We start from the raw sequence: 14,372 nt of genomic DNA, 5'->3' as shown, positions 1-14,372 counted from the left end.
CTGTCGTGGGACTCTAAAACACCACCATTTGATCATTTCTAGAAACAACAACCCCCAGCGTCCCTCAACAACTAGGGCCGGCTGGCAATGACAAGTCTCACCAAACTTGCTGGACTCTATACTATATAGGCGTCCTTATTTGGGCATATACTTCGCACCACTAGTGTGCAATATGCTCTCGCCCGACGACGGACCCCAGCTACTTCAGAGGCGAGGACGACTCAATCAAGTCTACATCAATGCTGAACTGGCTCATTCATATGGCCAGTTCTTTCAACAACTCAGGCTTGTCATCGGATGTCTTCGAGATGAAGATGTGGCAGTGGAATTACACAAGACATCGCAAGCATTTTCTTATTCTGACGCCTCCACTAGACGGAAACAGAGGAGGGAATCGTTGCCTCCTGCATCAAGTGTCGAGCTGCCTGCTACCATCCAGCCTACATCCAAAAGCGAATAGAAGCGCAATGCGGAAATTGCCCCTGATTCTCCTCGCGTTGCCAGCTGTGACAGCACTCATGGGTATCAGCTCGTGAGGTCAAGTTCAATGAACAGATTAAAAAGATGAAGGACCACTTGGGCATTTTTCATCGATAAATCAGGTTTTGCAGATATATTACTTAACACGATAATACTAAAACTGTCACTCACATCCAGAAAATAAGTTACACGGAGTCCAAGATGATTCCTGATGGTGTGGCTTATAAAGGGGCGGCTAAATATGTCCATAAACTTGCCCGGCCGCGCCGTGACATTAATTGGGAACCTGGTTCATGAGTGATGGATCTCTCAACAAGTTTATTCCTCCTCAGAGCGCACCTACTTATCATGGCTTTGACTATTGAGATGCCAGATAACGCGGAAGTAGTGATTTCTGTTCTGGTTATTGTTGCTTTCCTGTGTGGTATTTGGAAGTTCTTCCCCCTTAGCACACCCAAGACAAGCGACGTGGAGCTGATCCGCAGTCCGTCGCATTTCGATCTTCTGGGGACGGACATGGGACAGAGCTGAAGAAGGCCGCATACAATCTTCCACAGCTGGCCTTGCAGTCTCACGAATATTTGTATGCACGTTATATAAACAAAACATCCTGGTCGGCAAACTACTCGAGGACTTGATCAAAGGGTAAAATATAGAGACTAAAGCAATTCCAACATTGCCTGCGATCGTGACTGTGGTCAAGGGACTCGCGGTGGTCTCAGCTACCAATCAGTACATGGACCAGTTGCAACCACGACTTATCCATAATCCTCGAGTTACATAGGCTTGAACCTTTCGCCTTCAGAGAATGTTCTCAATGTCACGAACTGGTTGGCTCCACCGAGGTGAAGCTCGTAAGTATCCCCATAAGATTTAGCATATAATATCCTTTATTAACAGAATTAGCCCCGGACACCGACGACCAGAGCTACAGTTCCAGCCACGGGTCAAACCAGGCTGGGCCATCTGACCCTCCCATGCCACAGGCATACTTCGAGATGAGAATGGAAAAGGACCTGCCAATCTTTTCTCGTCTACCGAAGGTCAAGAATCTCACCTTATTCTTGTTCGACACAGATCTACCAACCTTCGTAAACGAAAATAGACAGAATATGGAGAGAGCGAAAGGACCATTGAACGCTCAGATTAGAAACATGAAAAGCCACCTGGGACAACCTTGGTATATGAAAGCGGGCAATGTCGCCGGGCCACACGCACGAAACTGTCACCAGAGAATTCCTTGGCTTTTGATCGTGGAACAAGAATATATAACCGGGTAGATGAGTTTGCAGCAATACGCCGCTGCCTCCGGCGCTCTTGCAAACATCAATCATGTGTTGTATCAAATTATGTGCCGGGCGAACCCACGCTGCTTACATCCTTCAATTTCCAACATTCCTTACTGGAAGAGAACTCTTGCGCGAGGCCTAGCAGTTGACGAAGCTGGTAGCAGTAGGTCATAGCTTGCTCGTTTCGAGGGATCCGAGTTTCGAGAAGAAACTGGTCGAACGAGCTTATAATGTGACTGCAAAGGCTGATCCACGCCTTGCCTGCCTAGGCCATCGGAATACCAGTCTGAAGAAGACAGCGGCCGATCTCAGGCCTATAAAACTAAGAGTATGGTAAATCTCCTAACAAACTCCATGACGACAAGTACGCCTCCGGAATCTTGAGACACGATGAAGTCCCTGGTATCGGTCAACAAGTCCTCAGCGACTTGGCATCAGAGTCTCATACAGAGAATAACAAGACCAGACTTATCTTCCATCCATGTCCGCAACCAGAGTTCATGCCGAATATTGACCCTAACGGGTCTCTTGAACCATCACTCCTGACTACGATGCCCACTTCCATGATGCTCGCCCAACTCTTGTGCCATCGCCAGTAGTTGGCACTCGTGCTTCCTTTTCCCCTAATTCCCTTATAAACAACGCTTCTTATATAAAGTGGGAGGACAACAAATGCCATGAAAACATGCGATCTTATTGCAGGCCCTTCTTGCGACTCAGAATAACGCAGACGTTGTTCTTCCGATGGCCTTGGAGATCATCAAAGCACAACGTCTTGTGGAGGAACACGGCGAGGGCAAGTGGCTCCAGCATGCAGGCTACTATTTTGATCTGAACTGGGGGAACCTCGAGAGTATTATGCCATGTGAGAAGTGACGAAAGAGGATAGTGTTGACAGTTGGGGTCACTAGCTTTGAACGAACGCTCTGGAGATTATCGAAGTCGGAGGAGGATCAGTCTGGGGCTGCTGAATAGGGGTGATAACGCGGAAGAGAACGATGGGGATGAGAGCACATATAAGACTGCCACGCTCGAGAAGAGTGCTAAGAAAATGGGAGCTCCATGAAGACTGTCCTTTCTTGCTTTTATCTCGACGCTTACTTTATTAGATGAGAGACATGTTGGCAGTCGGCGGAGATGGATCTGTTCAGATGAAACACACAGGAACTAATTTTTATCGCAGGTATTGCCTTGCTGACTAGAGAAGAAATTAGCTAAGGTAGTCTTAATAAATGGCACTTTGATATATGGCTTATCAAGAACTTTATATCAGGGGCAAGATATGGCGTAAAGCCTGGTAACAAAACATTTGGTCATTAGTTCTGAGTCTGCAGCCCAAGTATCGTGATATCTGGGCTTCGCAAAAGCCTTGAGCATCCATGGGTTTTTGTCTTCGGAATCTTAGTGGAGTCCTCACACAGCGGTTGACTTTACACAGATGTCTAGTAGAGAAACGTCGAGCAGGCTAGGTATGAAAGCTCGCAAGCTCAACTGCCATGCATCGTGGTTGAGGGCACCTACCTACATCTTGATGTCAGATCAGCGACTCCCATGAGATAGGATGAAGCTTCCCTCGCTGCAGAGGTTGTTGCTCACCCTACCTCCCTAGAACCTAAGGTAGGTAGGTAAGTAGAAGAGAAGAGAAGAGTCAGGATCTCGACCCTTAGTAACAACAAGACTTAGGCAACTTGGCACAATTATAAGATACATTTCCTAAGCTTAGGATACCATTGTTACCCAAGTTTGTAATATCTTTACTGCGTTATTTTGATACCTCATATCAAGGACTGGTGTTTTCCTGCTCCTCAAGGTCACCTCATGGACTGAGCCTGCTGAACATCAATCATGTGTCCAGTTCCTTCTTTTATGAGCCAGTTGTAGCTTTCTTTACCCACCTACCTACTTACCTTGAGTAAGGCAGGGAGGATAGAAAGTTCGGGTCCTTAATTCCAAATGACAAAAAGTCTTAGGTGAGTTCATAAGTTTAGGCAGGTAGGTAGGATAATTTTAGGGCAAGTTCTGCTGAGTTTAGACTGAGCCTGCGAATATGAACCCTCTTCCCAGTTTCTTTCCTCAGTACATCTACAATCCAACTCAACATCAGCATCACTCTCCAGCTTCATCATCTTCTTCTTCACCAACATTCGTTACACACTGCATCCCTTACATCAACAAACATGTCCAACGCGAGCGAGAGCAGCGAAAATGCTGCAGCTTCGTCCCAAAATGGCAGTGTTTTACAACGCCCAGCAAATCCCGGCCCGGCCTCACAAATGTGGCCTACTCCATCATCACCTCCACCAACCACGGTGGCGATGCAGAACCACAGACGAATGGTTTACCATCAACTGCAATCACAGCTCATTTGCCCTGATGATCAAGAAAAACTCCTCTGCGAGTGGTTCGTCAAGGTACCAGACGCCAAGGAGCAGGCCGCTATAGAAAGAACTCGTGCTTTCTTCGGCAAAGATCCTTACTCCGCGCCATATCACAGCTACTATATCTCTGGTGAAGTAAACGATGACTACATCAGGTTCGTGATCCGCAGCGGCCTTCGACGCGGGCGCATTTCACAACAAGATTTAAGGGAATTCATTACCGAACGAATGGTCCCTTTTGAGGAATCAGGTCTAAGATTTTCCCTTGTCCTGATTCGCATAAAGTCCTACCTCTGTCTCGAACGCAGGATACCTTTCCTTTTTACTATTCGTGGTCCGGGCGGTACAGACCCTGGGCCTAGGGGAGCACGCATCGTGGCACAAGTGACCACTGACGGGTTGGTCGACTTTACAGAGCTCAAGAGTGGTAAATCTGTTGAGGGGACAGTTGAAGCTGAAGAGGCAGAGCCCCAGAACACCTCTCTGCAAGAAGTCCTAAAATCCTACTACACCAATTACAGCCTATATCGGAAAGAGGTTGACCAATCACCTGTGAGTAGCGTGCTTTCTAAGGAGAAGTCTCATGAGGACGATGGCAGGTCGCCTGTGAGCGGCGAGCCTTCTGAGGAGAATGGTGGTGAGGGTGGTGTCCATATATCGCCTATGGACGATGAGTCGTCCGAGGCGGTTGATGAGGACGATGGCCATGTTTCCGACGACTCTTATAATCAAACTACAGCGCCTACGTCCTGCGGTAGCGAGACTGGCGAGTCGGATTACCAAGAGCGCCGTCGCATAATCGGAGAATTGTACAAGGCAGTAGCCGAGCAATCCAAGCGACGCGCTCGAAAGGAGCTAGAACATATGTGCTTGAAGATTAGCCTATGTGACAAAATGGCAGATCTTAAAAGTCTGGCAAAGCGAATGAGTGAGACGGAAGACCAAATGGATCAGCACGAACGGAAAATCGAGGATAAAAAGTTCACGAATCGAGAGGACCAGCAGACGCTACATACACACACGGGGCAGCGGAAATCTACTGTTTGAGAGTGTTCTCGGGAACATAGTAAAGGAGTTGAAACCAAGGTCGTTGCTCGAAGAGCGCAAAGCGTCGATTCTCGCTCGGGTCGGGAGGAAAGTGTATGTCGAACTTTAGTCTATCATTCTTGTGGTGTGTCGTTCAGCGGAAGAGGTCATGGTAACAGATAGACGATACAGAGTATAAAGCGATGCAACTCATTCTATCCGTTTCGCTGATTGCACATTTAATGGAGCACTCCGAGTTTAGTGTAGGGATATGTTGCCCCGCGAGTGTTCCAGCATCTGTCAACGCCTATAGACCCAGAGAATCATTGCCCTTCTTGTCATCAAGGGCCCAGTAAGTTGCGATAAAGGATCGTTTCATGTAAGCGGAGTGAGTTCCCCAGATCCTACGGTATCATGGCCTCGGACGTAGAAAACATCGCACCTTGATAGAGGGTGTCAAAACAAACTCAGCAAAAGGTATCCTAAATATAGTAAAGATATCCTGAACTTATGCTAATTTACCTAAGTCTTTTTGTCATTTAAGATCAAGGCCCTTTATTTTTCTTTCCTCTCCTCTCCCCTCCTCTCCTCTTCTAGGCTCCATAGCCAACCCCGCATACGCACAGAATGGGAACGTTATCAGTAACGTACTCCATACGGAGTAGGCAGAGCCAATTTACAGATGTTGGAGATGATATGGGGTGCCCATGGAGAAGCATGCAGTCATACAAGTCGGGGGTTGTAGTCAAACATTAGCGGGACGTGTTAAGCATTCAACGGTCCGACAAAAGAGACTAGACTAGGAGGGTCGCAGTGATAAATGGACATTTGTATTCGCCCAACGGTTGCTCATCCCCCTCCCCCGCGGGGATTGTCAAGAGCCCGTGGACGTGGAGGATGGAGAGATATATTAGCTGACTCCACAATACCGCCGATTCAAAGAAAAATGAAGGGATCGCACGAGTCGAGTTATCCCTGCTCACTGCTCGAAGTCTCCATATCGTAATGCCGGTAGCCGTGAGAAACGGTGCAGATCTCGGTGCTTCTGCTAACAAGACTCGGCGCTAGGTGGCATTACCGGTCCGACAAGCTAGTGGCCAGGGTTTGTGATATTGAGGGTGGAGGATTGAGTGGAAATGGACGTGATCATCAACTGACAGGCTGGTCTCGCCCCAATATGCGGGGTTTTGGGTGTTAAGCGATGCGATGCTGATGCTGATGACCCCCATGGAGTGAGTGTCTGGGGAATCGAGGAGTGGTTTGTTAGTCGGGACTGTTGAGTTGGTGTTGAAGAATCAGCCGCTGATCAGTCGAGTCGTTGAAACTTAAATGTCACAGGTTTCTTCACTACCTAGGAATGGCTCTCAGTATATCGAGATTCTTCAATTGAGCTTCTGGAGATCAGTATCATAACCGAGATCACGTTCACTATAACCAGAGACCGTCAATTGCATATTGCGAGGCTGCAAGCCTATGATAGTGATCACAAACAATACTCTCTTCAATGAATGCATATTGTTGAATGGCCAGTATAAAGTTAAGGTTAGGGCCTGGACAAGGGTTTCCCATCCTCTCAGCCCTCTCTCCAACCACAGCGACAACAGCAACAGCCACTCTAAGCTACAGCTCTGGCGCCTCATACTTTCAGCCTTGTAGCGCCAAGCGCCTTATTCTAAGCGAGGCATCGACGCCATTCCGCATTCCCAATAGTTAGTTAACGCATGAGGCTTTGTTTCCACATTCAATGCAGAAATTTCATGATATGACAGTGTCGTTATGGCAACTCGTAAAAGAAAGGTGAGCTGAGCTGAGCTGAACTGAACTGAGCTAAAGCCCCTCGGAGGGTTATTATTAGTGTATGTAGTCAGTAGACGTGAAGAAAAATGCGTTGGGCCTGAATGCCCTCATGAAATGAAAAGACACACTTCCACAATAGGGCCGAAGTGGTTGATGGTCTTTGCGCGCGCTACTCGTCAAGCCGCCGGCTCCGAGAGCGTCACCAGCGAAATTGGTTGTCAGCTGCTTAGCACCTCACAAACACAAACGGTGCTGATAAATTAATCCTTTTTACTAGGTATCGTTTTTGCAGTGTCGTTTCGCTGAACATCTCTAGTTTCTCGTCGTGGCAAAAAGACATCAATCAACTAAGCTCGGTCACTCACACGAGTTAAACAAACTTGCCAAAAATGGTAATAGGGCTCTTCGGCATCTGCGTCGCCGAGCCGGCCTGGCCCGGCTCTTGGCTCGGGGGGAGAAAAAGGTATCCACTCTTTAACTTACAAGTTACAACGGTACAACCCCAGGCGATGGGATTATTTAGAGTGCATGTACCTACCTACTCCAAATTACATGGATGTGGAGATTGAGTCTGTCCGTTTAAGCACGAGGGCGCCGAGAAAACCAGGACCTGGGGAAGATGGAGTCTGTTTGGGGAAGCTTGTTTGCTCTGACGGGTTCTGCAGCCCAAGACGACGAGACACTTTTACATAGTTGCCTATAACACCTACCTACGTCTTCTGCTATAGCTATGGAATAGGGCAAAACGCCACCATCTACCCGTCTCTTTAGTTCAAGCCGCTCTCCACGGTGAAGGCGTTTATATCTTCCCTCGCCAGTGCCAGTGACGACACTCGTTGAGGGGAAAGCCAACCAGCAGCCACACCAGATCTTTGCTGAGCCAATGAACCGCATGACCTCCTCACCCCCAGCTTAGTTCTCTTTTTAAACTACACCATCGTAAGGTGGTGATGGTGCGGCTGCTCCGCACTCCACTAGCTCGGGCAAGCCGTGGGATAGCTAGCTCCCCAGCTTAGCTTTTTAGCTTCCTGGGGGGGGAGAGGTCATGTTACGCAAGAGGGGGGTTTTTTGGTCCAAGTATACTACACAGAAGTTTACTGATGATGCCTTGTTTGGGGTTTAAAAGAGACAATCTCCCGCCTTGGTTTTTGCTCTTCTGTTCTATCATCACTCATACTTCATACTTGTTTATACACTATTAGTTCTCTATTATACACTCTTGCTTTGAGTGTCGATCTTCATCATGAACGCTATTCGAAGGGCATCCCTCAGCAAGCCCGAGGAGGCTGGCAAGGCATGGCCTGCTATCGCCATCGGCTTGTTTGTCGCCTTTGGTGGTGTTCTCTACGGGTAAGCTACCCTTCTCTTCACTGGAGTTCCATCGTGAGGTTAACAATCGCAGTTATGACACAGGTACCATCTCTGGTATTTTGGCCATGCCCTACTGGCAGCGCCTCTTCAGCACCGGCTACACAGACGCCAAGGGCAACCCCAACATCACGACCGGCCAAGAGTCCAGCATCGTCTCCATCCTCTCAGCCGGCACGTTCTTCGGCGCCCTCTCCTCTCCCTTCATGACTGACTACATCGGTCGTCGTCCCGGTCTCATGATCGCCACTTGGGTCTTCAACCTCGGCGTCGCTCTCCAAACTGCTGCTACTGCCATCCCCATGTTCCTCGCTGGTCGATTCTTCGCCGGTTTCGGTGTCGGTCAAATTTCCGCTATTAGTAAGTTAAACCCACCGCGTGACAGCTTCAGAGTTTCGAACTAACATGCCTTTTTCTTTAGTCCCCCTGTACCAGTCTGAGACAGCACCAAAGTGGATTCGAGGTGCCATCGTCGGTTCATACCAATGGGCCATCACAATCGGTCTTCTCCTCGCCGCTATCGTAAACAACGCGACAGGCAAGCGAAACGACACAGGCTCATACCGTATCCCCATCGCCGTTCAGTTCGCCTACTCCCTCGTCCTCTTCGGTGGCATGCTCATCCTCCCCGAAACACCTCGATTCCTCATCAAGAAAGACCGCCACGATGATGCATCTAAAGCTCTCTCCAAAATCCGCCGTCTTAGTCCTGATCACCCTGCTGTTCAGGCTGAGCTCAGCGAGATCAAGGCTAACCACGACCATGAGATGAGCCTCGGAACATCTTCTTACATTGACTGCTTCAAGCCTCCTATTCTTAAGCGACAGTTCACCGGTTGTGCTCTCCAGGCTCTGCAGCAGCTCACTGGTATCAACTTCATCGTAAGTTCTCACTTCACTATCTCGTGGTTATGAGACATGACTAACAAACTTCAGTTCTACTATGGTACCAAGTACTTTGAGAACTCGGGTATCTCCAGCGGTTTCACCATTTCCATGATCACATCAGCCATCAATGTCGCTTCCACTCTCCCTGGAATGTACGCCATTGACAAGTGGGGTCGTCGTCCTCTTCTCCTCTGGGGTGCTGTCGGCATGTGTGTCTCCCAGTTCATCGTCGCCATGTCCGGTACCTTCTCCACAGGCCAAGACAGCGCTGGAGTCATCTTCGTGAAGAGCTTGGCTGGCCAGAAAGCTGCCGTCTCTTTCGTCTGTATCTACATCTTCTTCTTCGCCTCAACATGGGGTCCCCTGGCCTGGGTCGTCACTGGTGAGATCTTCCCTCTCCAGACCCGTGCCAAGTCCCTTTCTATGACCACCGCAACCAACTGGCTCTTCAACTGGGCCATCGCCTACTCCACCCCTTACCTCGTCGACTACGGTACCGGCAAGGCCAACCTCCAGTCCAAGATCTTCTTCATCTGGTTCGGCTGCTGTTTCCTGTGCATCGCCTTCGTCTACTTCTTCATCTACGAGACCAAGGGTCTAACCCTCGAGGAGGTTGACCAGCTCTATGATGAGGTTAGCGTTGCCCGAAAGTCCATTGGCTGGAGGCCTCAAGAGACTTGGCAGCACCGCAACAGTGTTGCTGGAGCTGGTGGCAAGATGTTCAATGAGGGTCACGAGCAGGGAGAGGTTTCTCACACTGAGAAGAATGATGTTTAAAGAATAGACTCTTGTAATGATATCGATTGATGAGGAAGATGTTGTTTGGGTTGCTGAGTTTGGAAGTTCTGCTGTCGGTAGACTACGATTATGAGATGAGATAAATAACTAGCTGATATCCATGAATTTATTGCTCCGTAATTTTGTTCATATTACCTCTGTCGATGTGAAACCTTACGTGATATACAATAATCTTTGGATGCAGGTCGATATCAGTAGTCGGCATAACATCTCTGCCATCATCAGTCTGTCTTCTTCCACCCTATAGCTGGCGGGGAATTCTAAGGCGAAAAACTCCCAGGCGAAAAACTCCCAGGCGAAAAACTCCCAGGCGGGTCCCGCCCTGCATTAGCACTCCCGCACCCTCAGCGCCCACTGCAACCCACTGAAGCACTGAGACATCCGCATCTCCCATCAACACGTGTCAAACAACCCGCGATATCTTCATCTTCAACCTCATCTCATCTCACTTCCCTCCACCCACAGTCGCTCATTTCTCCCCCAACCGCTAAAATGTCTCCCTCCACTGAAAAAGAAAGCCCTCCGGCGCCCTCAATGATCAAAGGCGCCTCCCTCCTCATCATCCTCCAGCTCGCCTCCCGCCTCATAACGTTCATCGCCAACCAACTCCTCCTGCGGTATCTCACAGCACCGCTTCTAGGTCTTTCAACTCAACTTGAGGTGTACTACCTCTCAGTTCTCTTCTTTGCACGCGAAAGTCTTCGTGTTGCTATTCAACGACGAGACTCAGGATCGCAGGCTAAAGAGGAGAGTCAAGCTGTGGTGAATCTGGGATATCTCGCCATTGGACTGGGAAGCTTTGTCAGTCTTGGGTTGGGGTGGATGTATCTTGCGTATGCGAATGAGATTACGCTTGCTACGCCGTATTTGGTTGAATCGCTGTATCTTTATGGGTTTGCGGCTATGGTGGAGTTGTTGTCGGAACCGTGTTTTGTTCTCATGCAGACGAGGCTGCAGTTTGGGACACGAGCTGCTGCTGAGTCGATTGCTACATTTCTGAGATGTATCGTTGTGTTTGGTTCTGCTGTCTGGGCATCCAAGCACAATGATATCGGGGTCCTGCCTTTTGCCCTTGGACAGATCTCCTATGGTGTCTCACTACTCCTCGTCTACCTAATCTCGGGATATCGTCTCGCCTCATCAATCGGCTTCTCACTGCTTCCCAAAACAATCACCTCAAAGGACAATCGCTTCTGGGCCTCCATGTTTGATCGGTCAACGATCGGTCTCGCAGGGAGCATGATGGCCCAGAGCGTGGTCAAGCACCTCCTCACCCAAGGCGACACATTCCTCATCTCCTTTCTCGCATCCGCCAGCGTCCAAGGCGCATACGCTCTCGCAAACAACTACGGAAGTCTCCTTGCCCGTCTTCTCTTCCAACCCGTTGAAGAGAGTAGCCGAAGTTACTTCTCTCGCTTGCTGTCATCTGTAACACCTGTCAAACAAGGCGGCAAGCCAGTTCAGGAAGTGACAGAAGCGAAGCAGAACCTGCAAACTCTTCTTCGCCTGTACATTCTTTTGACTTCAGTCATCATCAGTCTTGGGCCTTTTGCTGCTCCGCCTCTTCTGGCTATTGTGGCAGGTAAGCAGTGGGCTGGCTCAGGGGCAGGTGATGTGCTTGCAGCGTACTGTTTCTACATTCCCTTCATGGGTCTTAACGGTCTCACAGAATCGTTCGTGGCGTCAGTCGCTACTGAAGCCGAAGTCCACATCCAGTCCGTTTGGATGGGCGCATTCTCTGTCATCTTCGCCGTATCAGCTTTCCTCTTCATGAGAATCTACCCTCTTGGTGCAATCGGACTCGTGCTAGCCAACATCATCAACATGGGGTGTCGCATCATCTGGAGCGGAGCATTCATCAAGCGTTTCTTCAAAAGGCACGGAACCGACTTCAAGATCAAATCACTTATTCCCGAGAGCACACTCGGCGTCTCAATCGCTACAGCTATCCTCCTCAGGCAACTAAAAGTCGTAGACAACGCAGATCAACCGATCAAATCTCTCGTCAAGATCGCTGGCTCCGCTATCCCATTATTGCTTCTAATGTACGTCTACAAAATTCCAAAAGCAAACTTTTTGAAAACAACATCTAATCATCGCAGCCTGGTCCTCGAGCGCCATTTTATCCTCGAGTGTCTAAACTCGGTCCGCGGTCGCAATGCCGCAAAACAATAGTGCTCCCCATAATAGTCGTAATTCTCTTAATCAAATGTGATCTTGGTCGACTTGGCGTTCATGTCGACATCCTTGAAGAAAGCGCCGTACATGTCGTGAGTCTTCTTCTTAACGGTGGTACCGAACTTGAGAAGATCTTCGGGTACGGGCTGGTTGGCACCTCGAAGAATGTTGACAAGCCTGAATATGTAAGTATGTATTCATTTGTGGGTATATCAGGTACTTACGAGCCGGAGTGCGACTTATCCTCAACGGTAAAGAAGGTGATAGCCTCACCAGTCTTGCCGGCACGGCCAGTTCGGCCAATGCGGTGGACGTAATCCTCAATGGTCAAGGGAAACTAGAAAATTAGCGAAGTTGGGGTGGCGATTTGGGTTGGACATACTGTAACGTTGATAACAAGCTTAACCTCGGGGATATCAAGACCACGAGCAGCGACATCCGTAGCAACAAGAACAGGAGTGGCTCCAGACTTGAAAGCCTCAAGACTCCTTGTTCGCTGCTCCTGTCGCAGATCACCGTGAATACCACCAACACGAATACCCTTGCGGGCCAAGGTATTCTCCACACGTGTAGCCTCCTTCTTGTACAGACAGAAGACCAAGATACGGTCATTCTTCTGCTTACCCTGCTGGTGCTCCTTCAGAAGCTGGAACAGACGGTGCTCCTTCTCTCTGGGGTCAAGAACCTCGACTCGCTGTGTGATTCTTGTGTTGGCTTGCAACTCAACAGATCCATCGGCTGTCTCCTTACCGCCAGATCCAATGGCAATCTTTACAGGGCTGACCATGAAGGAAGAGGCGAGGGACTGGACGGACTGCGGCCATGTAGCTGTAAACATGAGTGTCTGACGCTTCTCGCGAGGAAGGCAGGCACCCAAGATCTGCTTAATATCCTCCTCGAAACCCTTATCAAGCATACGATCGGCCTCGTCGAGAACGGCGAAAGTAACTTGGCTAAGATCAACGGTTCCATCAGACATGAAGTCTTTAAGACGACCAGGGGTAGCGACAATGATGTCAGCGCCACATCGGAGTTGGTTTCGCTGATCATCCTTGGAAGCGCCACCGTACAGACACACACACTTGAGCTTGTTCAGCGCAGCCACGGAAGCCATCTGCTCATAGGTCTGCATGGCAAGTTCTCGTGTAGGCGAAACAACAACGGCCTTGGTGCCCTTGTACTTGATTTCAGAAACAGCCTCAACACAGGGAAGAGCGAAAGCCATGGTCTTTCCTGATCCTGTCTCAGCGACACCGATGACATCGCGTCCAGAGAGAGTGAAGGGCCATGAAGCGGACTGGATAGGTGTAGGGGCCTTGTAGTTGGCGAATGGCGAGGGCTTCTTCTCGAGGAGGTTTGTGGCGGGGAGTTGGTGGAATTCCAGAACGGGGCGAAGAGTGACGGTCTCGGTCTTGGGGTCGGTGATGGTGATCTGGTTCTTGGAGAGGAATTCGTCAATCTGGGCTTGAGGAACGTTGGAGAGGCTTGCGGTCTGGACGTAAGCAGCATCAGAAGATCCGTCGTCAGAAGATTCATAAGCGACCTTGGCCTTCTTCTCCTTCTTAGCCTTCTTCTCCTTAGGTGCCTCCTCGACAGCTTCAGTAGTCTCAGCAGACTCCTCAGCGGCCTTTGCCTTCTTGGCCTTCTTCTTTTCCTTCTTAGCCTTCTTGCGCTCAGCACGCTCGGCTTCAGAATCGCCAGCCTCATCAGCAAGAGTCTCCTGCTTTTCAGTCTTACGCTTCTTGTCCTTCTTCTTGTCCTTGCGCTCCTTCTTTAGACGAGCCTTCTCGTCGTCGGTGACCTTGGTCTTCTTGGAGGGTCGGTCGACGACGGCATCCTCGCTATCAGCGAGGAGATGCTTTGTAGCAGCCATTGTGAAAGATTATATGTGATATTCGACCGGGGAGAAAGTTGTACGAGTGGCGGTCGAGGGTATCGCAGAATGGCTGGGAGCAAATTGCGACGTAAAAATGGGTGGGATGTTTTACAGAGCGAGCGCAAAAAATCTCTTATCGATAAGACAAAAACCGGTCGCCTTCCAGTTTAGACCCACTTTCCGCAGTCCCCGGCACGGTACGTACCTAAATTCCTTTATCGAAGGACCCCGAATTGAACCGTTTCTTCTCAGTCACTTGACAATCACTACCCATATTATGCGTTAACAGCATTT

The 14,372-nt window shown here is 49.4% G+C and overlaps 5 protein-coding genes across 6 annotated transcripts; 4 read left to right on the top strand and 1 right to left on the bottom strand.

Moving 5' to 3' along the window:
* Nucleotides 1–1,297: 1,297 nt before the first annotated feature.
* Nucleotides 1,298–2,645, top strand: FVEG_09263 (hypothetical protein; the record flags this gene model as incomplete). The annotated part of the gene is made up of 4 exons (XM_018898245.1): nucleotides 1,298–1,334; nucleotides 1,387–1,660; nucleotides 2,039–2,102; nucleotides 2,472–2,645. 4 exons carry the CDS (start codon nucleotides 1,298–1,300, stop codon nucleotides 2,643–2,645), a joined length of 549 nt encoding a protein of 182 aa, XP_018756091.1.
* Nucleotides 2,646–3,946: 1,301 nt separating this feature from the next.
* On the top strand, nucleotides 3,947–5,194 carry FVEG_09262 (hypothetical protein; the record flags this gene model as incomplete). Its single annotated transcript, XM_018898244.1, has 1 exon — nucleotides 3,947–5,194. One exon carries the CDS (start codon nucleotides 3,947–3,949, stop codon nucleotides 5,192–5,194), a length of 1,248 nt encoding a protein of 415 aa, XP_018756090.1.
* Nucleotides 5,195–7,267: 2,073 nt separating this feature from the next.
* Nucleotides 7,268–10,155, top strand: FVEG_09261 (hypothetical protein). Its single transcript, XM_018898243.1, has 4 exons — nucleotides 7,268–8,320; nucleotides 8,373–8,698; nucleotides 8,760–9,220; nucleotides 9,275–10,155. Exons 1-4 carry the CDS (start codon nucleotides 8,214–8,216, stop codon nucleotides 10,001–10,003), a joined length of 1,623 nt encoding a protein of 540 aa, XP_018756089.1. The 5' UTR covers nucleotides 7,268–8,213; the 3' UTR covers nucleotides 10,004–10,155.
* A 189-nt stretch (nucleotides 10,156–10,344) lies between these two features.
* Nucleotides 10,345–12,780, top strand: FVEG_09260 (oligosaccharidyl-lipid flippase family protein). 2 transcript variants are annotated; one of them, XM_018898242.1, is made up of 3 exons: nucleotides 10,345–12,069; nucleotides 12,127–12,387; nucleotides 12,436–12,780. In XM_018898242.1, exons 1-2 carry the CDS (start codon nucleotides 10,517–10,519, stop codon nucleotides 12,197–12,199), a joined length of 1,626 nt encoding a protein of 541 aa, XP_018756088.1. In that variant the 5' UTR covers nucleotides 10,345–10,516; the 3' UTR covers nucleotides 12,200–12,387; nucleotides 12,436–12,780. The 2 variants fall into 2 exon arrangements, with proteins under 2 accessions (XP_018756088.1, XP_018756087.1); XM_018898241.1 differs by having other exon boundaries at nucleotides 12,127–12,780.
* FVEG_09259 (ATP-dependent RNA helicase DBP3) lies at nucleotides 11,889–14,177 on the bottom strand. Its single transcript, XM_018898240.1, has 3 exons — nucleotides 12,585–14,177; nucleotides 12,427–12,539; nucleotides 11,889–12,379 (listed from the first exon to the last, which is right to left on the bottom strand). The coding sequence occupies exons 1-3, from the start codon at nucleotides 14,073–14,075 to the stop codon at nucleotides 12,226–12,228; spliced, it is 1,758 nt and encodes a 585-aa protein (XP_018756086.1). The 5' UTR covers nucleotides 14,076–14,177; the 3' UTR covers nucleotides 11,889–12,225.
* Nucleotides 14,178–14,372: the final 195 nt, after the last annotated feature.

The sequence above is a fragment of the Fusarium verticillioides genome, chromosome 5 (assembly GCF_000149555.1).
Source record: "Fusarium verticillioides 7600 chromosome 5, whole genome shotgun sequence".
Taxonomy (NCBI): domain Eukaryota; kingdom Fungi; phylum Ascomycota; class Sordariomycetes; order Hypocreales; family Nectriaceae; genus Fusarium; species Fusarium verticillioides.
Note: the sequence above shows the minus strand (reverse complement) of the source record. Positions and strands in the feature narration are given on the sequence as shown.

Excerpts from the sequence above, each read along its gene's own strand:
- FVEG_09261 (XM_018898243.1), top strand. The coding sequence starts at position 8,214 with ATGAACGCTATTCGAAGGGCATCCCTCAGCAAGCCCGAGGAGGCTGGC. Across the intron at positions 8,321-8,372 it reads TTTGGTGGTGTTCTCTACGG|TTATGACACAGGTACCATCT; the intron begins GTAAGCTACCCT and ends TAACAATCGCAG. Across the intron at positions 9,221-9,274 it reads TCACTGGTATCAACTTCATC|TTCTACTATGGTACCAAGTA; the intron begins GTAAGTTCTCAC and ends AACAAACTTCAG.
- FVEG_09260 (XM_018898242.1), top strand. The coding sequence starts at position 10,517 with ATGTCTCCCTCCACTGAAAAAGAAAGCCCTCCGGCGCCCTCAATGATC. Across the intron at positions 12,070-12,126 it reads ATCCCATTATTGCTTCTAAT|CCTGGTCCTCGAGCGCCATT; the intron begins GTACGTCTACAA and ends TAATCATCGCAG.
- FVEG_09259 (XM_018898240.1), bottom strand. The coding sequence starts at position 14,075 with ATGGCTGCTACAAAGCATCTCCTCGCTGATAGCGAGGATGCCGTCGTC. Across the intron at positions 12,540-12,584 it reads AGCTTGTTATCAACGTTACA|TTTCCCTTGACCATTGAGGA; the intron begins GTATGTCCAACC and ends CTAATTTTCTAG. Across the intron at positions 12,380-12,426 it reads GATAAGTCGCACTCCGGCTC|GCTTGTCAACATTCTTCGAG; the intron begins GTAAGTACCTGA and ends TTACATATTCAG.